This window comes from Falco punctatus (assembly GCF_963210335.1).
Source record: "Falco punctatus genome assembly, chromosome: 1".
NCBI lineage: Eukaryota > Metazoa > Chordata > Aves > Falconiformes > Falconidae > Falco > Falco punctatus.
This window is the reverse complement of record NC_137580.1, coordinates 58,078,193-58,102,735: the sequence shown is the minus strand read 5'-3', so window position 1 is coordinate 58,102,735 and position 24,543 is coordinate 58,078,193. Positions and strand designations below refer to the sequence as shown.

The following is a 24,543-nucleotide window of genomic DNA, read 5'->3' as shown; positions in this document are numbered from 1 at the left end:
CAGTTGCTCAGTTTTGGTCAGCTTTGTGGTATTAATGAAGCTCTAATATTTATTGAATTTTTCTCTCCACCCTTCCTCTTGTGAAAATAAACAGGCACAGCTGAGCTGTAAAGCTATATAGACAAAAGGTGAAAGTTTTGCTGATACAACAACCGCAGAATCTGTCTCATGTTAAGACTATTGCAATTTTACTACTGATTTTTTTTAATCTGTAAAAGTATAAATGACTACTTTTTTTTTATGCTGAAATGCTGTCATTTCAGCTGGTTCATTTTTGAAGCCCACTCATTTTTTTTATTTTTTTTTTGGTCACTTATTCAAAGCATGTGTCAGCAAGTTGCTTTTGAAATCCCGTGTCCTTTGCCAGGTGTAGAAATAACTGCATTTGTTTATGCTTCTTCCTTAACATCTTACTTCTATGATGGCCTCCACCTGGTTACTTGCTGTTTCTGATGTAGGCTGTGCTTTCACCTGACCCCAAGCAGTTTAAAACCAAAACAAAACTGTATTTGATTTGAGCTACGGGAGATCTGGGGAGGAAACTGGATATGGATACCGACTTCTCCATTTGGCCTGTCAAAAGATTATGGAAGAGACTCTTGACCTGGTTTTCAGTAAGCCTGGGGACATGGGAAGGGTTGCATGTAACTGAAAGAAAAATTTTGTTATGCCTGTGTTTTATGAGGAGAAAACAGGATGATCTGAATTTGTCCTGTTGGGCAAAGCAGTCCAGGCAAAAGTCCAGTAATAGATAATGTACACGTCAATTTTATGCTTCTTGACTGGAAATTAGATTGCATTAAAATAATTTGCAATGGCTTGCCAGAGACTACAGATGTGGCTGATAATTTTGGCGATTATGGTACGCTGGTTGAACAAGAGTGACATGTTTTCATTTGGTTAATTATATATGCTGATTGGAGAAATGTGTTGCCAAACTATAAATGCTAAGGAGGTTAAGAATGGCCTGTTGGTAGATCTGAAAACATAATTGTGAATGTGGAACACTTAGTCATTGAGTGGACATATTTTTCTGGTATGGGCTTACTGCTTCCTGACCTCTTGTTCTTGCATTAGTGACCTGGAAGACCGTGTTTGAGTAATTTATCAGTAATAGACAAAACCTGGAGCAGTAAGGGAAGTAAATATCTTTCTGTACTGGTGGTGTGAAGCAAGAGGCCTATCATTTCAGCCAAGTCTCAAATTTTGGTGGTGTGCATTGGACTCTCCAGGGCAGTAAGTGTCCCCAGGTTTCTGTCTTTGCCTTCAGGTTTGCGTCTACTGTAAGTGTTCTCCATAGGGTAGCATTTGATTTCACCTATTTCCAGACTACTATCCCCAGCTTGGTAATAGCACATCCCAGTGCCACCAGCCTCCCCTGTTCTCTCAAGATGTGTTCAAAATAAGTAGCTTTGAGACTAGGGCTACAGACAATCATAGACAATTCTGTCTGTCAGATAACCTTGGCAGTACTGTCCTTGCAGGAGTGGATCAGAATAGATCAAGAGAATAAGTTATTTTTCTAACAGGTGCAAGATTATGTGTTTGATTATAATCTTGTAAACGTCTAGGTCAAACAATTAGTTTAGGGATCGGAGCTGTGTTTAAAAACTACCAACTTCTTCCTATCTGACTCAATGCATAGTCCCACATGGAATATGTTGCTACAGCTGAAAGGAGTGCCATGGGAATGAGAACAAGTTCCGCCACAGTGAATGTTGCTGAAGTTAACACGCTGTCACCAAAAGAACTGCTTCCCAAACTGTACCCTTACATCTGCTCAAGGCTTTGGCTTTTTTACCCTGGCATCTTGCTACCAGTGAACAGCAGATTTCATTGAGCTGTCTTTCCTTTGGGTATTGTGAATTTGGGAACCCAGCTTGTTAGCTGCTTCACAGCTAACTTGTTCTATCCTTGATTTATACTTTTATTTGTCTGTCTCTCTGGTCCTTAATTAAAGAAAGGGTGCTTTTGGAGGCTGTAAATCAGAACTGCGTTGAACTTGCTGCAGCCGTCTTCGGTCAGCATAGAACATCCCAGTCTTTCTGACTTTCTCATCAGTACCTCTTTCTTGGCACAATGACCAGCTGCTGTCTCCTTTTAGGATTCACACAGGTTATGGGTCTGATCATTTGGTCCTTTTCCCCTCTTTGTCTTCATGATTCAGCTTTGAAAACGGGCATGCAAATACCAGAAGTAGGGAAGCTGCATCTCTTAGGTGTCTGGATTTCTCTCTCTTCCTTTAACTTTTTTTGTTGTTCTAAATTCCAAATAATATGCAGTTAAATTAGTTTTTGAACTAGAGTGGCTCACTAAAAAATGTAACATTTGAGCATGAGGGAAGGGAGAAATTTGCAATTATTAGATGTCTGTCAAAAACCTTGCTTTCAGTATATCAAATGGCATAGCTGAGTCTGACAGGACTTTTCAAAGACTTCAGCCTTATCTCTGGACATAACGTAATGTTTTTGTTTAATAAACTTCTAATTTGTCTACCAGATAACTGCTACACTTGTTTTTATTATATTCTGTTTTCTGAGATGTCTGGCCGATTAGGTACTGTGACCATGATGGTAAAAGGAAGGGACAGGGTATCAAAACCTGTGAAGAAAACTCTAAGCTTGTTGGTGAAACTGATTAATGACAGAAGCCCCAGAATTTTGGTGCTCTCTTCTCTTTGTCACGCTTGCCATGCCCTGCAAAACATTTTGGAATAGAGATGCACAGAAGTGTGCACTGTAATACTTACCTATTGTTGTGACATTTATTTTGAAGGGTGGTTTAGAGTTCCTGTATCGTAGTGTAACTGTAAAGAATTTATTTTTTCTTAATCAAACCAACATGATTCAGTCAATATCTTTACATATTGTGTAATATGTAAAATAATTTAAAAAAATCTACTTAGCTTCAGAAAACTACTTTCAGAGTACAGTGGTACACTAGACAGTGTGTGAAGTATATAAATAATCCTTGAGAAGTCAAGGAATGCAAGAGAAAGGAGGAACTTGAATTGAGGTACTGTATCCCATACAAATCACTGTTTGCAGCACCAGTGTCATCACATTAGGACATTTGGACCAAAGCAGAGGAACTGCAGATGGGAAAAAAAGGAGGGGAAGGGCACCATGACAAGAGCTGGAAGGCAGTTGCAGACAAATGTCTCACCAAAAGGGAAAGATAAGATAATATTATTTCCGAGCATTAGAAATTTCTAAAAGGAAAATTTTGTGGTAACTTCTCAGATCAGGCAAGAGGCCACACCAGAGCCCTGTACTGCATCCTGCTGACTCATTCCCAGCAGCCATTCCTGTCTTGGCATTGATGAAGTTAAGGAGCGGGCAGTTGTTCAAAGCAAAAGTCCTCTGAAAGTGTAGTAGAGGGGGAGCAGGAGAAGTGTTTTCAGCAGAAAATATACAATGCATGTGATTACTTTTGTTGGTCTTTTTCCCTATTATATTTAAAAAAAAATGGTTGAGTGTAGCAACTGTTGCTTTCTGTGGATTGACCTAGTCAGATGGCTATGTATATGAGCTGTTAATATATATTGATCTCATCCTGTTTATGTATTGATCTGTATATGATACCTAAACCATGGTATTCAGCAAAGCAGCGGGAAGAAAAAAAGTCTACAGAAACTCAGTGAATCACAATAATTGGGCAGATAGCTTGTAAAAATAGCATACCCAGGATCCATTACTTAAGGAAGATTGTGTTGAAGCATCTAGTTGCTTTGAAAGACTCTTCCTTATTTCTTGCACTATCATATGTTACAAATCAGCATGCTTTTTCTTGTGAGGAATCCCCTTGGAGCTGCTGCCCATGAACAGTGCGCAGCATCAGCACTCAGATCACACTTGGCGATGGAATAGAGGGAGCTGCTGCAGATGCCCTGGCCACTTTGGGATGCGCTGCCTCCTGCCTCCATCACTGGAGGAAGGTCAAGTTAGTACTATGTGGAAGAGAAATTGAAAGATTATGTCAGATCGTCTGTCTTCTCCTTTCTTAAAGCATGGCATGAAATTTGCTGTTCCTATTCATTTGTGGTTTGCTCAGAAGAAGGGTAACTCAACCTTCTTCCCATGGTCCTTCCACCCACTCAGGCTTTGACAGAGGATGTGGGTTCCTGGGATGACAGAAGTGGGGCTTGGCAATCCTCTTACCTGGTTTGGGAGATATCACAGATTTGCTAAATATAGCCTTGCTGTTGCAGCAGACTGTAAGCACAGCTGCTCTGTAATGGGTATCAAATGAACTGCTGGGGTGTTTTATTTTCCATGAAACAAAGCTTGTTTTGGCGTGTTTATAAGCATGTTGTAAATGCCATCAAAATGTGTTTAGGAGTTAAATGTCTCCTGAGGAAAAACTAGAGGGAAGTTTTTTGTTTAAGAAAAAATAAATAAAAAAAGAATCCAACACAGTTAATCCCAATATGTGGCTGTAGCCCCAGGTGAGGGTTCTCCCCCTGAATTCATTCACAACAGTGACAAATGCAGTGTCCTGGAGGAGAGAGAAGACTGACAGGGAACTGAATGCAGATGAGCCTCACAAATTCCTGATTTAAGCTTAGCAACAGCAACAATAAAAAGGAAATCTGTAAATGCAGAAGTACTGACGGTTCATTCTGTTATGGATTATCCTTTTCATGCAAGGAGAATCCACGAAACCTGAAGTGTTGGTAGTTCATCACATCATACCAACAGCCTTCAGCATTGGAAGTGAAGTATTGGCTTTGGGATATTTAAACTGCCACGGGGAAGTTAGGGCGCACCCTTTCCATAGCTTTTTGGTGGCTGAAGAAGTTTGGACTGTTCCTGATATTCCCATGGTTGAATGGTAGTGGTTATGTTGAGGCTGACATACCTTTTTTTAATATGTCAATCCTAACACGTTATAATTAGTAGCAAAAAAATCCTAGATTTTTTTTCTGTAGCTGTAATAATTGTCCTGCTAAGAAAAAACGAGCTTTTACGATCACGTTATTTTTGCTTGTATCCTGCCCACCTCAGAGGAGTTACTAAATAGAAGTGCTCATCTTAGAATATAAATGTTGTCTTAAGCTTACTCCATTATTCAAGCAATGTTTAGTGTAACCCTGTCATTTTCTTATAGTGATCCAGCTGCCAAAGCTCTCTGGGAGTCCTTCATGAACCTCAAACAAAAGGAAGCTGTGATGGAGGCTCGGAGACACCTTGTGGAGGCTGCGAGCAGAGAAAATTTACCTATTAAGATGAACATGGGTGAGTAGTGTGATGTGAAAGATGTTGTCGGCTCCTTTTCTTCCACTTAACCCTCAGAGAAAACTCACCCCATCCTTGGTTCATCCCCATACTTGACAACAGATTACAGGTGAGCGTCGTGGCTACCATAGGGTCATTCTGGTATATAAGTGAGAGGCAGTTGTTTTCTTTGAAATACAACAGTCTTAAAAAGACTCAGAGCAGTGGTGAGGCAATGGAGTTCTATGAAGGATGGTTCTAAAGGCATGCAAATGATGAGCAGTGCTGCTTGCCTTTATTTTGCAAAGCATGAGGATTTGGGTATTCTTAAGAAGTCAGCAGGATTTGTGTCCTGAAAGCAAGCATTGTAATTAGCAGCTGATCTGATAGAATTTAATCTTGCATATGATTACATTACATAAGTAGTGAGGTTTATGTGAAATAAGGCTGCCTGGCTCAAAAGAGTTTAAGCTGAAAACCACATCTAGGCACGATTTAAACCTGAATTCTTCAAAATATTAGAGATACAGATTATAACATAATGACTTTCAATAGCTTTTTTTTAGAACCTCATTCTCACTATATACCATACTCAGTGAAATGCAGGAACTGATATAACATTAGGCTTATAAAAACTGGTATTGCTCTATACCACAATGATTTTTTGCATTTTACGTACTCTTAAGGCTATTTTACGCTGAACTTTTCATCAAGAGAGAAAGGTCCTCATGGAGTAAGAGTAATAGGCTTTTGTCTGGGACTCCAGAGTAAACTGCCAACATATTGTAGAAGAATTAGATGTACAGCCAACTCATGAACTCTTTAACAACTATAACATTTCATATATAGTATGGTCTTTACAAATACCTACAGCATGCCTTTAGTAGATTATTAATCAGAAATACTAGATTTCTGCAACAGTAATGCTGTAAGCTGTTTTAAGGAAATAGAAAAGGAACAGCTGTGAGAAGGCTGTTACAAACTTGTCTGAAGGAGGTAAGGCACAGTAAATAACCAAAATCTTCTGTAATCTTTCACCAATACTCTGTGAGTATTCACCATAATCACATTAAGAAGCCCCCACTGTTTTTCTATTACATACGCCTTGAAAAATGCTTATGAATGTTGAAGTTCAACTTTGTTTTTGAAGTAATTACTTGCCATCTTTGAGAGGTAACAATCTATCGACCGCCTTTGCTGCTTTGTGTGAATGGTTAGATCGGTTGCCCTTTCCTCTGTGTCCCCTTCCTGTGGTATCCAGTGAAGGCTGCAATAACCTGGTTCTTAATCATTGCTTAATAATTAGCTGACACCGAGGGCAGCCTAAGCATCTGACATGTGAGCCCAATATGGTGCTGTATAGAAACATTTGAGAGTTGATCATGAAACAAATTTCTGACTTGTTTTTTGTTGAAGTGTAGCTGTAATTTACTAATGTTTATGGAATTCTGTTATTTATTTTGTGCACATGTATCTTGCACTAGAGTCATAACAAGTTGTTAACTTTGTAGTTGAACTTCAAAGGGTGAAACAAAATTTAAGGCAATCTTGTAAATGATAAACAGAGATAAAATGAGAAACAAGAAAAGGACGGCACTACAGTCACACTTCTTATTGAGCCTAAATGCAAAAAACTTGAAACAACCCCAGATGTCACATTGTCCATTGACACATATTTATTAGTGACTTTTTAGAACAGATCTACATCTTCACAGCATTCATTGCTCATTCATCATGCTACAGAACATCTTCATTCTCTGTAGGGAAGCTGGAAATTGTGTTGTTTATCAATTGCTGCTTTTGCTGAGAAGGAAAAAAAAAATTAGTGGCCTGTTCTGGTCCCAATTCCTATGTTTAGTCGAAAGGCTCCTTCCACTGCAGCTGTGATATGAGGCAGCACTGGCTTGAGAGAAGGGAAATGCTTTCACTCTGCTCTGTGCTTAGACTTGAGGTTTTACAGTTTTACCTCGGGTACTGCCTGTAGCAGAAGATCTTGGTGGATTGCACACTGGTTTTCCCAACACTTAAGGTATTTTCTGAGTTTTTTATGACCCTAATACTAAATGACAGAGCTTTTCTAGCATGAACGTTGCCTCTTACTCTCTTTACTAAGACCAGCTGTGTCAGATGGTAAGAGTATTTTCCTTACTACTACTTTTTTGCTTTTTTTCCCTCTGGAAATAAGGAGTGAATTACATTTGAAAGCAAAGCTTTGAATTCCGTTTGGTGTAGCTGAGCCCTCCTGCAGTGGCCACCTGCCTGAAAAACTGCACCATGTGTGACACTGGCAGTGTGGGAGCCCTGTGCAGTGATGGGAAATCTGATCCTATCCTGTTTCCATATTTCCAGTGCAAGGAAAATAAATTCTGTTGTTTTCTGGGCTTTGAAAGGCTGCTTATTACTCTGAGGTGTGCATGTGCTTGCCCACATTCCTCTTGCAAGCAAGGTGCCTGACAGCCAATTTTCCTCTTTCTCTGCCTGGCTGCATGTGGCAGGAGCTCCAACAGTTAGCTGTGGGAGGACACACAGCTCAAGATTTTGCTTTCTGATATCTTCTGAATGTGGTCTCCTCCTCCTCCTGCAAGGAAAGGAGAAATGTAGAAGGAGACATGTCCATTCCCCAATGCCCCCAAATGTCTGCAGGCCACTGGGAACTCCATCTTCTCTGGCTGAAATCAGCAAGGGTGGAGAGAGGAGTTCTGAGGAAGGAGAAGAAAGAGAAATAAAGAAAATAAGCAATTTTGGCCATATTTGTTGAGCTGAATAGATTGGAGCACTGCTCTCAGGTGTTCTTGATTTGCATATTTATTTCATTAGCTGTGTCAAGGAAAGTGGTAGTGGGGATGTCTGGAAGTCCTATTGACTGTTTCAGAAGGGATCAGTGTAGAAAGAAGGCGGCTGAAGATGAGCTGGCAACAGGTCATTGAAAATTTTGGGTGAAGCTTTTGAAGCAAGCGCCATTTCAAATTTAAGACCATCTCCACAAAATTTGTAAATAGAGCATGAATCTCTCCTTTTGCTGTAGCTGCTTCATACTCAGGTTCTCAGGTGGAACATTAAGTGGTTTTACACCATCTTCAAGGGGGATTTGCCTTTTTTTTTACTGTTTTCTTCCATTTATGCCTGAGGAAACTGCATATTTTGTCTGTCATTTCACTTTGAGTGAAAGAACTATATTGTTACAAACTTCAGCAAGTGACACAGGCTAGTAAGCTGTCCAGAACTGTTTATTGCAAGCAATTTGAAATCCTATTTCTTTTTAAAGGTGAATTGCAAGTCTTAGGAAACTGCATCACAGAGGGAGACAAAATGACAAGTTATGGTCCATAAACCAAACTAGAAAACAAAACTATGGAGCTACTTTTCCCTTTCCTTACGGAACAAAACCTGAGCTGGATAGCTATGTAGCACATTTGATTTTTCTGAGGTCAGTTCTGGAGGAGGCAGGCAAAGCACTGTGCAGAATTCCAGCCAGCATAAAGGCTTTATGCATGCTACATCCTGTTTACTTACTATTTAATTTGTTCCATCCATAAATACATAACATGGGTATATGGGTTTTGAAGATCTAATTTCCTGTGGAGTTTAGTAATGCTGCCAGTACTGGCTTTTGGGGAGTATTTGTTTGGTGTTGCTTACTGTGGGCATGCTGACATTAAGCCCCATCTTTACAGGATGAGATAAGTGCACTGAAACCACGTTACTAACATAGTAGGTACATTGGAGTTTTGCCTTAACCCTTTTATGTAGATAGATACATTTCCTGAAACAGTATGTGTTTACATGTAAACAGGTGGAGCTGTCTTTTGCCATATGTCCATTGAAATAAAGAAGCATTAAAATATTCTGTATCTTTATATAAATACACATGCAGTCTGTTTAAAAAAAACACCCAGCACCACCAAAAAACACACACACACTCCAAGAAAACAACAAACAATGCATTTTAAGAACTATATCAGCTGTTTTGCCTCTAGAGGTAGTTCCATTTGTAGGTTGGATACCCAAATGAATGCTGGTCAGTATCTGAGGAAGATGCATATTTGCCAAATTCTGGTCAGATATCTCATTATATAGGTATAAATGTATAGGTGTAAATTACTTTGGCCTGATAAAAATCCTAGCGTTTAAATAAATTTATTTAAAGAATTAAGTCTCCTTATGAAATGATCTTTATTTAGAAATTTAGAAGATCATTTAAATAGCTTTTTGGTGAGATTTTGTGTTCTGCTAAATTCAAGAAAGATTGTAAATAATGGAAAGGGATTACTTCTGCTCAGCTTTTAAAGTATATGACTGCAAGGAGTTCTGCTCTGAGACAGCCTGACTTACAGTACGGCAGAAAGGTTGCTGGCTTTTCCATTCATTCACTTCCTGTTCAGTTCTTCATAGGTCTGATGCATATCTTAATCATCTTCTGAACATGGCAGCCCATGAATCTCTTGTCGAAAGCTTTGCTATTAGCATAGTATTTGGCAGTGGTAAAAACCTTGCTACAAATGTTCTTTTGTGGCTTTAGAAACACCCTTGCTCTTCTGTTTGAAAAGAGCACAGTAAACCTTGATTGAGTCTGAATTCTTGTATTGTGTCTTTTTACTGGCCTGGAGACTGATGAAAGCTGAAACATTGGTATAGTAACAAAAACAAAGTGCAGCCTGCTTTTACACAAGCCCTTGTTAGCAGCAGAAAAGCCTTTTCGTTTCTTTCCATTTAACTGTACAAATACAGTTTGAAAGATCAAACTTACAATAAAATTAGCAAAGCCTCAGGGTTTGTGAAATAAAGAGGAATACAGTAACATTCTCTGATGGGCTAGTTTACATGGGTTGAATTGAACTCTAAAATTTGTGTAGAAATAGGAAGACCTGGCATTTTAGCCTGGAGATATGAAATGTTTTGAGTTATAAAAGTACCTTAAAATGGAAGGAAAATAGAGATGAATACCTTATCTAAAAATGTAAAGAATATAAAATACAAAATGTACATTTTTATTTTTTTAATGAAAACTTGCACTGGACTGTAATGGTGTTTAACATGCTATTTATTCTTGACAAGACCAGTGTAAAAATATTAAATACCATCAATTCCTGGGATAAACTTTAGGTATAAAAGCTACTCACTAAGAAAATGAGCTGTAATAAAGAAGATGAGGACACACATATCTTGCTAGATAAATCAGTTCTGATCTTGGGTATCTAAAATCTACCCTGGCCAACCATTAGGATAATTCTGTGATAGAGACAAGTAGTGAGACAATGTCAGTCTGGGTTTGAGGTCCTTACAGAGGAGGAGAAGGCAGATCATCATTGTAGGGCTCAAAGCAGTCTGCAGGGTGTTTGGATCCCTTCTGCAGCACATCTCTGGTTGAGTGATGGGTACCTGGATAACCACTAGGCTTGGGAGGCACTATGGCCCTTCCTGATGCAGAGAGGAGATCATACTGTAGGCTGTTCTGGGGGATGTTTATGTACATTTTTCTGTGGCCTGTTTACCTGGTCTCCAAACCCATCAGGAAAGCAAGCTGCAGGATCAGTGAAGCAGCAGCCAAAGTCTTCCTCCAGGCATCTTTGTGAAGCAGGAAGCTTCCCGTAGCAACTCGTCTGAGACACGCCTGGCTTAGCCCGAGGAGTCCCAGATTCCTGATGGTGGGTCTCACAGTGCTGCTCCAAGGGCTCACTGCTGTTCTCGGCATTTTTCCAAGGAGAGGGAATGTTGCTTGTCTCTGACCTGAACTCTTTCCACTGCGGAGCCTGGATCCTGAGCAAGCGGTTCCTGAGTTAAACGAGTCTGCTCTTTGTCTCATCAAAAGTAACAGAAGTCCTGCAGTGTGGGACTATCTAGCCACAAGGATTTGGTTTTTCCAGCATGTTGCAATACTGAGTTTCTGATTTCTCCCTGTAGTGCAACTAATAACATAGTCTTGACCTGAAGCAAATGTTCTCAGTCTCAGTGATGGTCAAATATAACAGATGTTTTGTTGCATCACTCACCCCTGGAGGCGGGAAGGCTTTTTGTTTCTCAGTGCTAAATGTTTTTGAAGAGTTTGAAGTGTTTCTGAAAGTTTTGGTTATATTCCTATTTGGGTGGCTTCTATGTAGGCCTTTGCATTCCCAGGGAAATGATTTTTGGAGTTAGACTTTCCTGACAGCTCTTGATGGAGATTGTCTTTCTGAATAGTCACGACTGCATTGAGAACTGTAGAAGGAACTTGATATTATGGCTGGTTCACTGTGCAGTGTTACACCAGGATGAAGTTCAGGGTTTTGACCCTGTTGAGTGTGGTCAGTGTTCATCTAACTAAACAGATCCCATCTTCTGATAGTTATCTGGTTTTGCCAGTCTAGGACAGATGTGTTGCTTCAAGCTTCAGATGTGCAAAGAGTATGTAGCCTGCTGGTTTTTTTTCTTAAGCAACTGAGCTTTTCAGGTCATCTCTGTAACTCGTTAGATATAATAGAAAGGATGAAGAATACTGGTATTTCTGCCAACAAACTTCTCTGTTTTTTGGGAATTGTGACAAAATAGCTGAGATGGGGAGGTGTTCAGGAGCAGAAGTTTGTTTTTCATCAGTAAGTGGCACTGCATTTGTGTGTAGTGTTGCTGAGAAGCATTATCAGCTGAGGAACCATCTTTGCACTAATCGTTATGCTTCTTTCAGGTTGGATGCTGAGTTTGGGAAAGTGGTGTGCCAATTCATTTGTTTTAGTCTTACCTGCTGGTACACAGAGTAGCAGCCCTGAGAGTACAAAACAATTGCTCAAAAGAGAAAACATAGTTCCAGTTATTCTGAGGTACGTTTGTTAGCTGTGATGTCCATGTGCATGTTCTGCAGTTTGTCCTCCTTCCCTTCTTTTTCAGCCTAGCGTGTGTAGTTGAAAGAAACACATGAGTTAGGAGGAGCAAGTACCTACGCTCTTCATGTGAATCCTGTCCAGGCAACTGGGCTGGGAAATGGATGTTACTGTGTAGGCAACAGTAACATTGTGGCAGAAGTTTGGTGGTAAAAACAGTGGCAGAAGGCTCATTTTGAGAGCACGGTTTGCATCCTTTCTTATCAAGTGCATCCTAGAGAAAGAATTTTGTAATATGAAGTTGACTGAAAAGCCTTTTCAGCAAACTTGCCCTTTTTGATGACTACCTGCAGCTTAGCACAGAATGAGTGGTATCACAAATATGGATGAATTGTAGAATAATTTCATGTTGGAAGGGATCTGTGGAAGCCTAACCCCTGCTAAAACCAAAGACAGCTAATAGTTAGAATAAATAGATTGGACCTTGTTCGGCTGAATTTTGGATATGTTTAAGGATATGGTTTTACAGCCTGTCTGGGTGCCCTGCACCAGTCTTAACCGCCCTTGTGGAGAAAATGTTCTCCTTAATGTACAGTTTGCACTTGCTGCAGTGTACGACCATTCCTGCTTGTCCTCTCACTGTCCACCTCCAAAAAGCCTGACTCTGTGTTCTCTGTAATCACTCATTATAACCTTGAAGACAGTAAGTAGCTCCCCTCCCTGCTGTTATTTCTTGAAACTAACCAAACCCATCTTCTTTAGCCATTATTTGTGCATTGTTTTCTCTAGCCCTGTAAATGATTGTAGTGACCCTTCTCTCGACCTGCTTTTGTACTGTGGAGCACAAAACTTCATACTCCAGATACTGTCTCACAAGTACTAAATAAAAGGTTATAACCACTTCCACCTGCCTACTGGCTGCGTTTATGCTGATGCCATCTAGTACACGGCTTGCTTCCATCACTGCAAGGTTGTACAAGGTTGTACAGCTGATTCATGTTCAACTTGACAGACACATTTAATCCTGAACTTTAGGGGGATTTAGGTCACAGATCCACTGTTAGACTATTGTAAGTGAAAGAAACACAGAAAAAGTTGAAATAAAGGCTGGAAAAAAGCTTTATGATTGCTGCAAAATAGCATGTTGAATGTGGCAAAAGGCTTGCTAGTGTCTACGGGCTTCCATGAAGCGTGTTCTTAGTGAGTGCTATTGTTTCTACAGTTGAAAAGAGAACTGAAAACTGCTGTGTCCCAAATGTTGAAATATTGTGCTAGCAAACAGTAAATTTTAATCCTCCTTTTTGGACTTTTGCTCAAAGACTGGAAATATATAAAAACAAGAGGGCTTCTTAGGCATTGTTACTTAAGCTTACTCTTGTTAACTGCATTTGTTTTATTTGGGCAAGAGTTTGACAACTGAGAAAGAGATACCGTGCCAGGTCTGGACACAGACTGTGATTCTGTAATACCAAGAAGTTTAAAAGTGAAGGAGCTCTTAACTGGTGGAACAGTGCAGTATAATTCATGAGGAAGAAGAAAAGTCTAAAGCGATAAAGGCAGCTGTAGGTAGCTTTTATTCTTATTCAGCTCTGTTGATCTTGTAGCTGCTCAGCCAATTGTGTGAATTTTTCTTTTTTTTTTTTTTTTTTTTTTTAAACTTACCAGTTTCTTTCCTTCATCTCTCACCTTTCCTTTCTCCCCTCCCTTAAACTCCTATTTTGGTAAGTTATGTTCCTTTATGACTTGGGGAAGACACCATTTCACACCTACCTGCTACTTGTGCACTAGTTTATGTATCTTTAATACCAGAGTATCGATTTGACCCTTAAAGTGTGTGGTTTGTTTTTGGTTTTTTTTTTTCCTGGGAAATGTACACACTAAAATCTATCTTACTGAGGAGAGAAAGAGGAAAAAAACGGTAATAGAACACGTCATTTACACATCCTACCTGTAAAAAGTACCTTGAAATACCAAATCTTCATTGCAAAGATCAAAAGAATGATGTGGAATGTGCAACCGCACTGAGTTCTCCTAATGTAAAAACAGCTACAGCTTTTGGGAATGGGTTTGGAAGTGATCCTCCTGGGAATTAAGTCCTGCTCTCTGCTTAAAGGAAACATGCCTAATTAAGAGAAGGAGACTGGGGCAGGTAATGTGAAGCGCACTCATAACAAAATGAAATAAATTTTAACCAAAACAGATTAGCAGAGAGATGTTTTAATCCAAAACTGAAACTACTCGGAATAGTATTAAAGAAAAAGTTAAGTTTGTAGAGTGTCCTGTACTTCCCCTATTGCAAGAAGTTTATTTGGAGGCAAATTTTCTGTCTCAATATTTTAGGAAGTTATTCTCTGCAGGTGACTTTAAATGGCTTTTTGCTGTTCTTGTTTAGGAAATGAAGTGCTGTTTTTTTCTGACTTTTTGGGTTGGTTTGGGTTGAGAGGGTTTTTTTTTTGTTGTTTGCTTGGTTTTGTTTATTTAATTAGTACTGCATTATACATTATGTAGATTTACCTTAAAAAAAAAAAAAAGTGTAATAATGGGACTACTTGCCCTCAAGTTTAAAGAACTACTTTAGTTGGTTCTGAAGTATCAAGCACCGTGTTTAACACTAAACTCTTGTTGAATTTTTAGGGTTTGTTTTTGGGTTTGAAAATTTTTTTGTTCTGTAACTTAATATTCTTGCATAAATAACAGTTCCTAGATTAAGTTACTTTACAATGTTTCAGGAAATGTATTTTTGTCTCAACTATCTCATTGTTCAGTGAATAACCTACTGCATGCTAGATAGTCTTTTGTGGTGTAGGATGGGTAATGGTTCAAGCCCTAATTGTAAGTCATGTCATATTTGTGTCTTTGCATTTCACTGCTATAAAACAGTTTGCAGACGGAAGTGAAACACAGAACCGTGTGCACTGATGTGAAACAGAAATATGCTGGTAGTGTGTTATCTTTGATTAAAATGTAGTTGGCACATGGATGCAGAAATATTTTGAAGTTTTGAATTTAAATATTTTTTTAAAAAAAGTGCCACTGTGCTTGTAGATTGTCCATTTGTGATGATCAAGACATGGTTAAAAACACAGGAGTAGGTCCCTTAAGCCTCTTTGAACCTGGGTGAAAAACAAAACACTTATTCTTTAAGTCCAAGAAAAGGAAATTTACTGCCATTGCTGTTGTTTAATGGGGAAGCAGCCTGGCTGGTGTGCTATGAGATCTTAATTTCATAGTGTGCATCAGCCATAATGACTGTGTTTTGCATCAGCAGAAGAGTTCATGAACATGGGGTGGGAGATGCTGATGCTGGTGTCTGCTGGGCACACAGTGGAAACACATGGCACCTGCACTTTGCTGGAACACTGGGGCAGTTGTGGGTGTCAGCACTAAGGACTGTGCTTTGTGTGTTTTAGAACATGACAGAAAGGGCTTCAGAATGTCTTTACGTTAAGAAAGGAACCATCTAGTCAAAAAAAAGGAGTGGAGCAAACTTAAAGATAGTAGCTGAAAGCAATGAGTGAAGTGTTGCTGAGAACAGCCCGTGCTGAAGGATTTAAACCAAGGGTACAGTACGTGCTGGTGTGCTTGCAAAGTCTAGTCTAAGATTTAAGGTAGAACAGTAAAACTGGGTGCTTTTTTGTAAGCATAATTGTGTGAGCCTCATCATTCAGTCCTGCAAAGGATGACTTGTTACACAAGAGACGTGGTGAATTACATATATACATATTCATGCATCATCATGTTTTCCATCCCTATTTATTTGCTTTCCACCCAAAATGATTGTTAGGGTATTCTCAGCTGCAGAAGCCTTCCAGAAGTCATCAGAGAAATAATCAGTCCTGTAAATAATGTACCAAAGAACAACAACGACCTCCCTTTCTCTGAGACGGCATGCCAAGAACATGATGAAGTACTCAGTGTCTGAAAACATATGTCTTAGTGCTAAATGAGGACATGCGCAAGCCACCTGAAATCCTTTGGGCGTGTTATTTTAAGACAAACAAGTTGATTCATTTCTGCAAGAAATTTAAAGCGTCCAGGAGATGATTCAACCAAATTTGCAGATTTCAAGTCCCTTTACAATCGTAGTGATTTACTGTTTTGAAGGATTACTGGTTTTTTTTAGGGCTGGCCTGGTACTCAGTATTTATTAACCTAGTGGTAGAGGTGAAAAGTAAGGTGGTAAAATATGACCATGATACATATTTAGTCAAAGACTAAGAAGGGGATTTCAGAAACTGGTATGCCAGTATTAAATTGGAAGTTTAATAGAGATGGTGACCCCTAGGAAGCTTAATGGGAAGCTAAACCCCTGGGAGAGTTAGGGCAATGAAGCTGGTGGAGGTCTAGAGAACAAGTCTTATGAGGAATGGTTGAGGGATCTGGGGTTGTTCAGTCTGGAGAGGAGGAGGCTCAGGGGGGATCTTAGTGCTCTCTACAGCTCACTGGCAGGAGGTTGTAGGCAGATAGGGGTAGGTCTCTTCCCAGATAACAAGCAATGGGACAACAGGAAATGACCTCAAGTTATGCCAGGGTTGGATATTAGGAAAAAATTCTTCACTAAAGGGTAGGTAAGCATCGGAACAGGCTGCCCAAGGAGGTGAGGAATCACCATCCCTGGAAGTGTTTAAAAACCACGTAGATGTGGTGTGTAGGGACATGGTTTGGTGGTGGACTTGGCAGTCCTGGGTCAACACTTGGACTTGATAATCTTAAAGGTCTTTTCCAACTGAAATGATTCTATGATTCTATAATTCTGTGAGATAAGATTTCACCTACTTATTCAAACAATTCTGAATTTTGCTTTAATGTTTGGGAGGGCTGGCTGGAGATTGTTGTTACTTTTTTGTTCAGGCTGATTTAACAATGAAAAGGGGAAACAGAATGGTAAAGTGCGCAAAGAAGGAAATTGTTGAAGTGGCCATACATTTAAAAAACAAGAAAAGCTCTGAATGACGAAAAAGTAAAAAATATCAATCCATACTGAGACAGCTAAGCTAACAGTTGTGTTTGTTAAAGTCTTCTGAATGTACTCAGGAACTTGCAATGGCAGATAGCCTAGGAGTTGTAAATCATAACTGGGGTCATAATCCTCTGCATTTAGGTGCTTAGAACTCAAAGTCTTGATGATTATGTTAGAGTGCTTTAGTTATATTTGTCCCACCTAATTGACTGGGTTTTATTTGTTTTAAGGTGTATAAAAGAATTTGAAAAGAATAGTAACGGAACTGGTATTTAAGTACTGTTTCCATTTTGTAGCAAAGAACTGAGGTTAACGAGGATAGGTGGCTAAAACAGCATATGACACTTATGTGAATATAAATGATCTATATAGGAACAGCATTAAAACAAGGATTTAATGATACCGTGTGCATCTAGTGATGAATAATAAACTGCTTTTGAGATAACTAACTCAATGCTGCAGCTGATGAGACTGTAGCCAAGTTGGGTTAGATGTTCACACTCAGATGGCAAGTGTTAGTTGAGTAGTAAATAGAGTCCAGCTTTATTTATTCTGTGTGTATACCTTTATGCCAGAAGTTGCTAAACCTCAGCATAGTTGTCACCATTGTTGATGGCTTCTATGTCCTTGAAAGGCACTGCTATACACACCTTCAGACGTGACGTGACAGGCTGTGCCTCTCTGAAGGTCCATTGTTCTGGAAAGCCCACGACAGGTAGGGAAAAGTAGCTGATCTACAACGCCTGTGTCCTGCAGGAGGAATAGGGGACAGTAAGGGCCAGCAAGGAAGGAAGGCTGCTCACAGCTCTTCCTTGGTGGCACAGTGCTACTGGGGGCAGGCAGCAGGAGGCTGCCACTGCCTTGTGGTTTGGGGTGTACGTCAGGGGCTGCTTAGACCCCCAGGATGGACTTACCCTGGGACTGCTGTAATGGGGACTTGCCGTTTGTGCACATACCTGTGACCATGGGATTATCTGGATACTAGTGCTTCTGCAGCAGAAAAGGGAGACACGCTTACAAGTGACCGTTAACCTCAGAGCAGGTGGGTTTGTTTGTGGGAGACGAGTGTGCAGTCTTGGAAGTAAACCTGTGACATCTGCTTTCAGCCTGCTGTAAGGTTTAGTGCTCTTCAGGTCCAGAGCCTTATTGTGGAAAAGCCAGCTAAACAGCATCTCGTACTGGTCTACTTCTCGTCTCTCCAAGAACTAAGGAGTAGTTGGCATTCTTCTCTTCTTTATTAACAGTGTAAGGACTGGAGGACTTTTGAAGTTAACTAAAGAAAAGTTGAGAGCAAGTTATTTTTGTGGCACTTGCTATTAGAGTGTTACTGAAACCTCCTAAGAAGTAGAAAAGCATTTTGACTTAGTAATATCTGGAATTACACTAACAAGGAGACATAAGGGGTGTCATCTGTCCTACTAAATCGCTCTCACTTAGCTTGCGAAATATCTGACTCCCTTAGCAGTGCAGCTGCCCAGTTGGCTTTGTGAAGTATGAGAGCGTTCCACGTTCCTCGCAAATATCCAGCATTGGACATGATCAGAGGTAAGCTACTGTGATAGGTCTATATTCCTAATACTGTAGACAAGGAAAACAATTTGTTTGGAATTTTTCAGCCCTCTACTGCCTTGAAAAATCTCACCTGTGAACATAAGTGTGCCAAGGTCATTTCTTTGTGGTTCTGTCGAGTGAAAAATGGACCTCAGCAAAAGCACTCTGGCCAGTGAAGCTCAAACTATGTTCTTGCATAAAATTGAACAAAGTTTAAAGCTGTGTATTTGGCGGTTTCTGTAGTCTTGGAAAAGCATCCACTTATTTATTCAATTGGTCACAAAATGTATTTTCCTCTTTACTTGTTTTCTTGTCCTTATGGAGATAATTAACTAAGTGTTAGATGAAGGACTATGTTTGGAACAGCACATTGATAATTCTGACCTTTGCTCTTTAGACACCTCCTTCATCCATAAATCTTTATGTAACAACAACAACAACAAAGCGCTTTGGGATTCTGAATTTTGAAAATTTACTTCTACCAGTAAATCAGTCTTGAAAAATAATTGTTTTCTTGAGGCAATGCCTGCATTACACTACGTAGGCTGCAGCATTAATTTAACATGGAAAAAAGTCATACTGTGGAATCATGTCTTGATGTCTACAAGTGCAGTTTGTCCAGTTAACTTTTTGTTTAACTGTTGAGGTAAAAGTCTTTTCATTCCACTTGAACACTCTCACTACTCAAAACAAGATTTTTGACAGACCTTTAATATCAGTTGGTGGTAATTTCTGGCCCAGTATGTCTAACTTGAGTGAACTGCTTTACTAGTAATAGAATTATTTCTTCCATTCAGTCTAACTGTACACATCATTATTTGTGCATTAGTGTTAACTGTGCTTGTATTCAGTGGTGCTATTTTAATATTTAACAAAATCATTTATTTCAAGTAACTATTTTTTATAAATACAAGGTATGGCTTCCATTGTTTAAAAGTTGGCAAAAGTGGTCTGTAGTTCTTTTGGGATCTGCCCTTAATTCTTGAAAGTTGGAGATGGAATTCAACATCTGTATGTCCCAATATGTTTGCAGACTAATTACTGTAGGAGTGAAGGATTGAAGGGGGCCATTTGTATTGAATTAAGTCTTGTGAGCTTTTATGCAACTGCTCGTTAGACACTCATTAAACCCTGCCTTAGAACAAATTAAATTTGTTTGCCTCCACTCTTGTCTCTACTGTTGAAAGATTGATTGATATACCAATACCTTGCTTAACGTCTTGTGTAAATATTTTCATGTCTTATTTATGCCCATTGATTTTAGTACCAATTCTGACCCTTAATGTAAACATTTTTTGTGCATTTATAGAGAACTCTGTTTTTTTCCAGGTGGGGCAGGGAGCCCATATGAGCCAGTCAGTTCTATTTTACTTTCCTAACTGAAGTTCTCTGTCCTCCTAATCATTATAGAAGCCTCTCTGTGCAGGCAGCACAACTTTGAGTTAAACTTCCAGGAATGAGGGTGATTGGAGCTGCACTGCGTGCTCTAGGAGGGCAGAAGCTTTGTACTCAGGCATTTCTATGGTCTTTTTTTTTACTGTAACTCTATCACCTGGTGTGGATTGTACCTGTCTTTTTACAGTGAGGAGGCCTAGACATTATTTCCTCCTTCAGTGATTTCCAGGTTTTAACTCCCAGTTCAACAGCACCTGCTGTTATCCTAGCATCAAAATGCATAATTTTGCACTTTATACTGTTAAATTTTATCCCACTTAGAGTAGTTCAGTGCTCAAAGCAATCCAGCTGTGCCTTCTGTTCTTTCTCCATATTAATGATCTTTCACAACCTTGTGACAGCACTCATCTTGACACTGTTTAGTACCAAAATTTGTATTACAAATGTGTACATGCACACACAAGCACACTTACTTTACCTTTTTTTTTTTTTTTTTTGGTGTGCTAGTACTTCTCTATTGCTGCAGTGGTTTGACCTTGGCTGGACACTAGGCGCTCTCCAAGCCGCTCTCACTGCTCTCTTCAGCAGGACAGGGGTGGGGGAGAAAATAAGCTGGGAAAAAAACCCTTGTATGTCAAGAGGAAAGGCAGTTTAATAAAGCAAAAGCAAAGGTCATGTGTGGAAGCAAAGGAAAACTAAAGATTTTATTCTCTACTTCCCATCAGCAGATGATGTTTGGCCAATCCCAGGAAGCAGGGCTTTAGTTCACATGGTGGCTGCTCTGGAAGATAAACGTCGTAAATAACAAATGCCTCCCTTCTGCCACCACCTTTCTCTTAGCTTTTATTGCTGAACAGACATCATATGGTATGGAATATCCCTTTGGTCAGTTTGGATGAGCTGTTCTGGCTGCGTCCCCCAAGATCTTGCTGATTCCCAGCCTGCTGGTGAGGAGGGAATGCTGGAGAGCCAGCCTGGATGTGGTAGAGCACTGGTGGAGCACAGCTCAGCAGTAGCCAAATCGCTGGTGTGTTACCAGCACCTTTCCAGCTATGAGTACAAAGCACAGCACTCCGAGGGCTGCTGCGGGTAAATTAACTCCATCTCAGCCAGACCCAATACAGTTGCATATTACCTGCCATCTACTTTTGGAAGTTTCTTAGATATCTTGTATTTCTTTTAATTCTAGTCTTTTCCCCCTTAAATATGGTTATGGCATGCTAAATCCATGTGGATTATAATTAATTCATTAATCGGTTACATACAAGTTTGACATGATATTCTTTGATAAATGTACTTTGCATTTTTTCACCCTTTTCTATGTGACGTAAGGTATATTTTTCTTGGATGTTTGTCCTGAAGCTTTTCATACTTGCAACATTAGACTATTAAGGTAGTTAATTTTCAGCATTTCTTATAAATAAATATTACTTTTCTTTTTCCTACTCTAGCCTAGTCCCTCTTATCTGTTCCTTTTATCCTCAGTTTGTCAGATTACTAAAATAGAGCTGCTTCATCACTGACTTTCAGTGTTTCCTGGCCAGAACTGGCTCCTCAGTAGTGAGACTGGTACCTAGTCCATCATGTTCCTTTTACTTCTGTAATGTCCAGTTTCATTCCCTGCACTATTTTTTCTGTTCTCTTGCTCAAGATTCTTGCATTAGTGCACACATACTTCAGTTGTTCCTAACTAACCATTCAGTTTCTTAGCTGAGTTAATTCCTGCACTACCTGCATCATCTCTCTGTCAGCATTACTGTTTTTCTTCCCTGTTCCCCATCCTCCTGTGTTCTATTAACTTTTGAGTTTCACTGTGAGACTTCCCAGCCACCACCTACTCATTTTATCCTGTACTTCAGAAGAGGCATGAAGCTTTGAAACGTTTTGCTTTCAGTAGACGTTAGTTTTATCAAGTCCTGTATTGTGATTTAACGTAATTGACAGAGTACCAGTTTCACACATGCTACACTTGATAACTATTCATGGCAAAGGTTACTTCCCAGACAATATGGAATTTTTGGTGTTTGTGCCAGAAAGCTTATTAGTACTTTTAAATCCATTAAAGGTGGTTGAGGTCATACTTCTTCCCACATCCAGGAATTAAAAAATGATCAAGTGCTTTGTCAGCATAATGTAGTGCTTGCAAGTCAGACTTTGGTGCCCACACAGACATCTGGCTGTGCATAGGTGTAGAGTTTGGAACAGAGTATGATTGTGAGGGAGCAGGAAGAGAAGACAGCAGGACCAGACGCTTACACTGAAGTCCTTTCTGCCAGTAGTTGCCATTTTCTGCCTGTGAATCTCTGGATTTGCCTTAGAAGGACAAAATGACAGTTGAAACGATGATGTGTCTGGCATCTATCTCTTGATTTCATAGGACCTGTCTGCCACATTGCAACACAAAAGGGCTTGAAACAGCAGAGGGACTTTAAAAGGCTGGTAGGGGTGGGATTAGACTAAATTTAGTCTGTTGTGCTGAGATCTCCCTCTGTGAGCAAGCAGCAGGGAAGATGGTGAGGATTTAGGCCTTGGGAAAAGAAATTAAATTGCTGATTATCACCAGTCACTTTCCCAGATTCCTTTCCACATCTACTAGAACAGTTGTATTTATCATCCAGCTGTCCAGGGAGATTTCTGTGTAGAAATTTGCTGGAACTCTTGAACCCTGGATCCATGGATATTGTCCAACATCTCATCTGTAATACTTACTCTTTAATACCAATGTAAATTTTGTAAATTACTTGCTAAGGTCAGGATTTCACTTATATTTATGTATGTGTTGGACTTTCTTTTGGTGCTACTCTGAGGGTGGGAAAGAATTTGATTGTTTATCTAAGATGGTGCTGAATGGATCTCAGACTGATCCAGTGCTGCATCTGGATTCACTTTCACAAGGGACAATCTGCAACAAAGCTCTTGAAAAAAAATTTTTGAAAAAAAAATGAAAATCAGAAGTCTTGAAAGCCCTCTCATTTTACTGTTTCATATGACGGAAGGTCTGGCAACTGCATGTTTTCTCAATTGAAGCAAGTTACCAGATTTTGAATTTGCTACAATGTATCAGAACTGCTATAGGTAATAATGCAGTCATTATCAAAGGTATGCTGCAAGGCATGGTGGACTGACATTTTCAAATCACCATGTAAATCTGCCTGACACAGCTTTAAAAGAAGTAAAACAAGACTGAAGGCTCCAGTGTTTAGTCTAAAAACACACATGGCTGTGGTTGCTGTTTTAGCCTATGTGGGCTAACTGTGGAAGCCTTTTGTCAGCTCTTAGGCCCACTGAGTGGTGTCAGCTTGATTTGTGTGTTAATTTGCTGACTTTTCAGTTTGATGCTTTCCATTAAAATTCACATAAAGAGCCTGTGTGTTTTTGCTTTATTTAGCAGTTTTCCCTAATCTAAATGCTCTTCCAAAAACTGCCCTTGGTGTCCCTAAGAGAAAGTGCTTTCAGCATTTATTCACTGTTGGAATGATTTATTCGCCATTTATATGATACTGAAAGGATGGAGGCAGGTGGAGAGCCTTGTAAAGTGATGATATAACCAAATGCAGAGAAGAAACACAGTAGCAGACTTACAAGATCTTTCCCTTCTGGAAAAATACTGAATAAAACAATCAGTGGTGTAAGCTATGCCTAGCATCAGCCTAGAGCCTTCCTGACACCAAAGCTTGTTGTGTTTAAGTTAAAGGACCTTTCTCACTCCATCTCACATATCCCTGCTCTGTAGGTCTGCTTTGCCTGAGGAAGATGATTCATTACTGGCAGACGCTGCCAGGAACCAGGAAACAGTCCTGGTCTGGATTTCAGTCCAGACTTGCAATTAGGATTGTGTTTTGACACCGTATTTCCTTGCATGTTGATGGCATGTGTGATGGCCTGTGATGATTTGCTTGGGGCAGAGTAGGTAGTATGGACCTTCTTCCCTGGAACAGATCACTTCCAAAATATAAAGTGATTAAGCAGTTTAGCTGGCACTTCAATGTTGGGTGCAATAACTGCTAATTCTGTAGTGTTTGTTTGGCCTGAATGACTCCCCTCATGCTTTTTTAAGGAGAGATCTACAGGCTAATGCATGGGCACCAGGTTGTTTATTTTCAAATAACGGGTGAAATCATGCTACACTTAATGCATCTCAGACATAGAAGAGTCATGCCTTGGAAGTGTCCCTTCCAAGAAATGCTCCAGAAAACAGTTCTTTGAATCACTAACGTTATCTCTGGTTTTTGAGCCAACACTGATCAAAAATGTACCCTCAGGAAGCTGCTGGAGCATGTGAGTCTGGTGTAAGGTAGAAGGCTCACAAATTCCCATTGGACTTTTGATAAAAACAGAAAGATTATTTAGAAGTAGTTGTCAAGTATTATTTCCCTAGCTTAAATAACTGTCCCTCTATGTCTGAAAAGAAAAAAACCCCAGGTATTACCCTTTATGTCAGCATCTGTTGTGTGTTGTTGAATGCCTGTCATACCACATACCTTATGCCACAATTCAGGGATGGAGTCTTTGTCCTGACCTGTTGCTGCAGCTTGAAGCTCCCAGGGATTGCAGTGAAGCTAGGATCAGGCCCATAGTGGAGAAAGCCTCTGAAGTTTTCTCTAACCCGTTCACTGCCACCACTGAATGC

At 39.8% G+C, this 24,543-nt stretch overlaps 1 protein-coding gene across 1 annotated transcript in view; it reads left to right on the top strand.

Moving 5' to 3' along the window:
• The window catches only part of SCFD2 (sec1 family domain containing 2), a 202,119-nt gene that overhangs the window by 31,586 nt on the left and 145,990 nt on the right, over positions 1 to 24,543 (top strand). Inside the window, exon 3 of the mRNA XM_080386071.1 lies at positions 5,110 to 5,237. Coding sequence (XP_080242197.1) covers positions 5,110 to 5,237 — 128 coding nt within the window. The remainder of the gene's footprint in view (positions 1 to 5,109; positions 5,238 to 24,543) is intronic.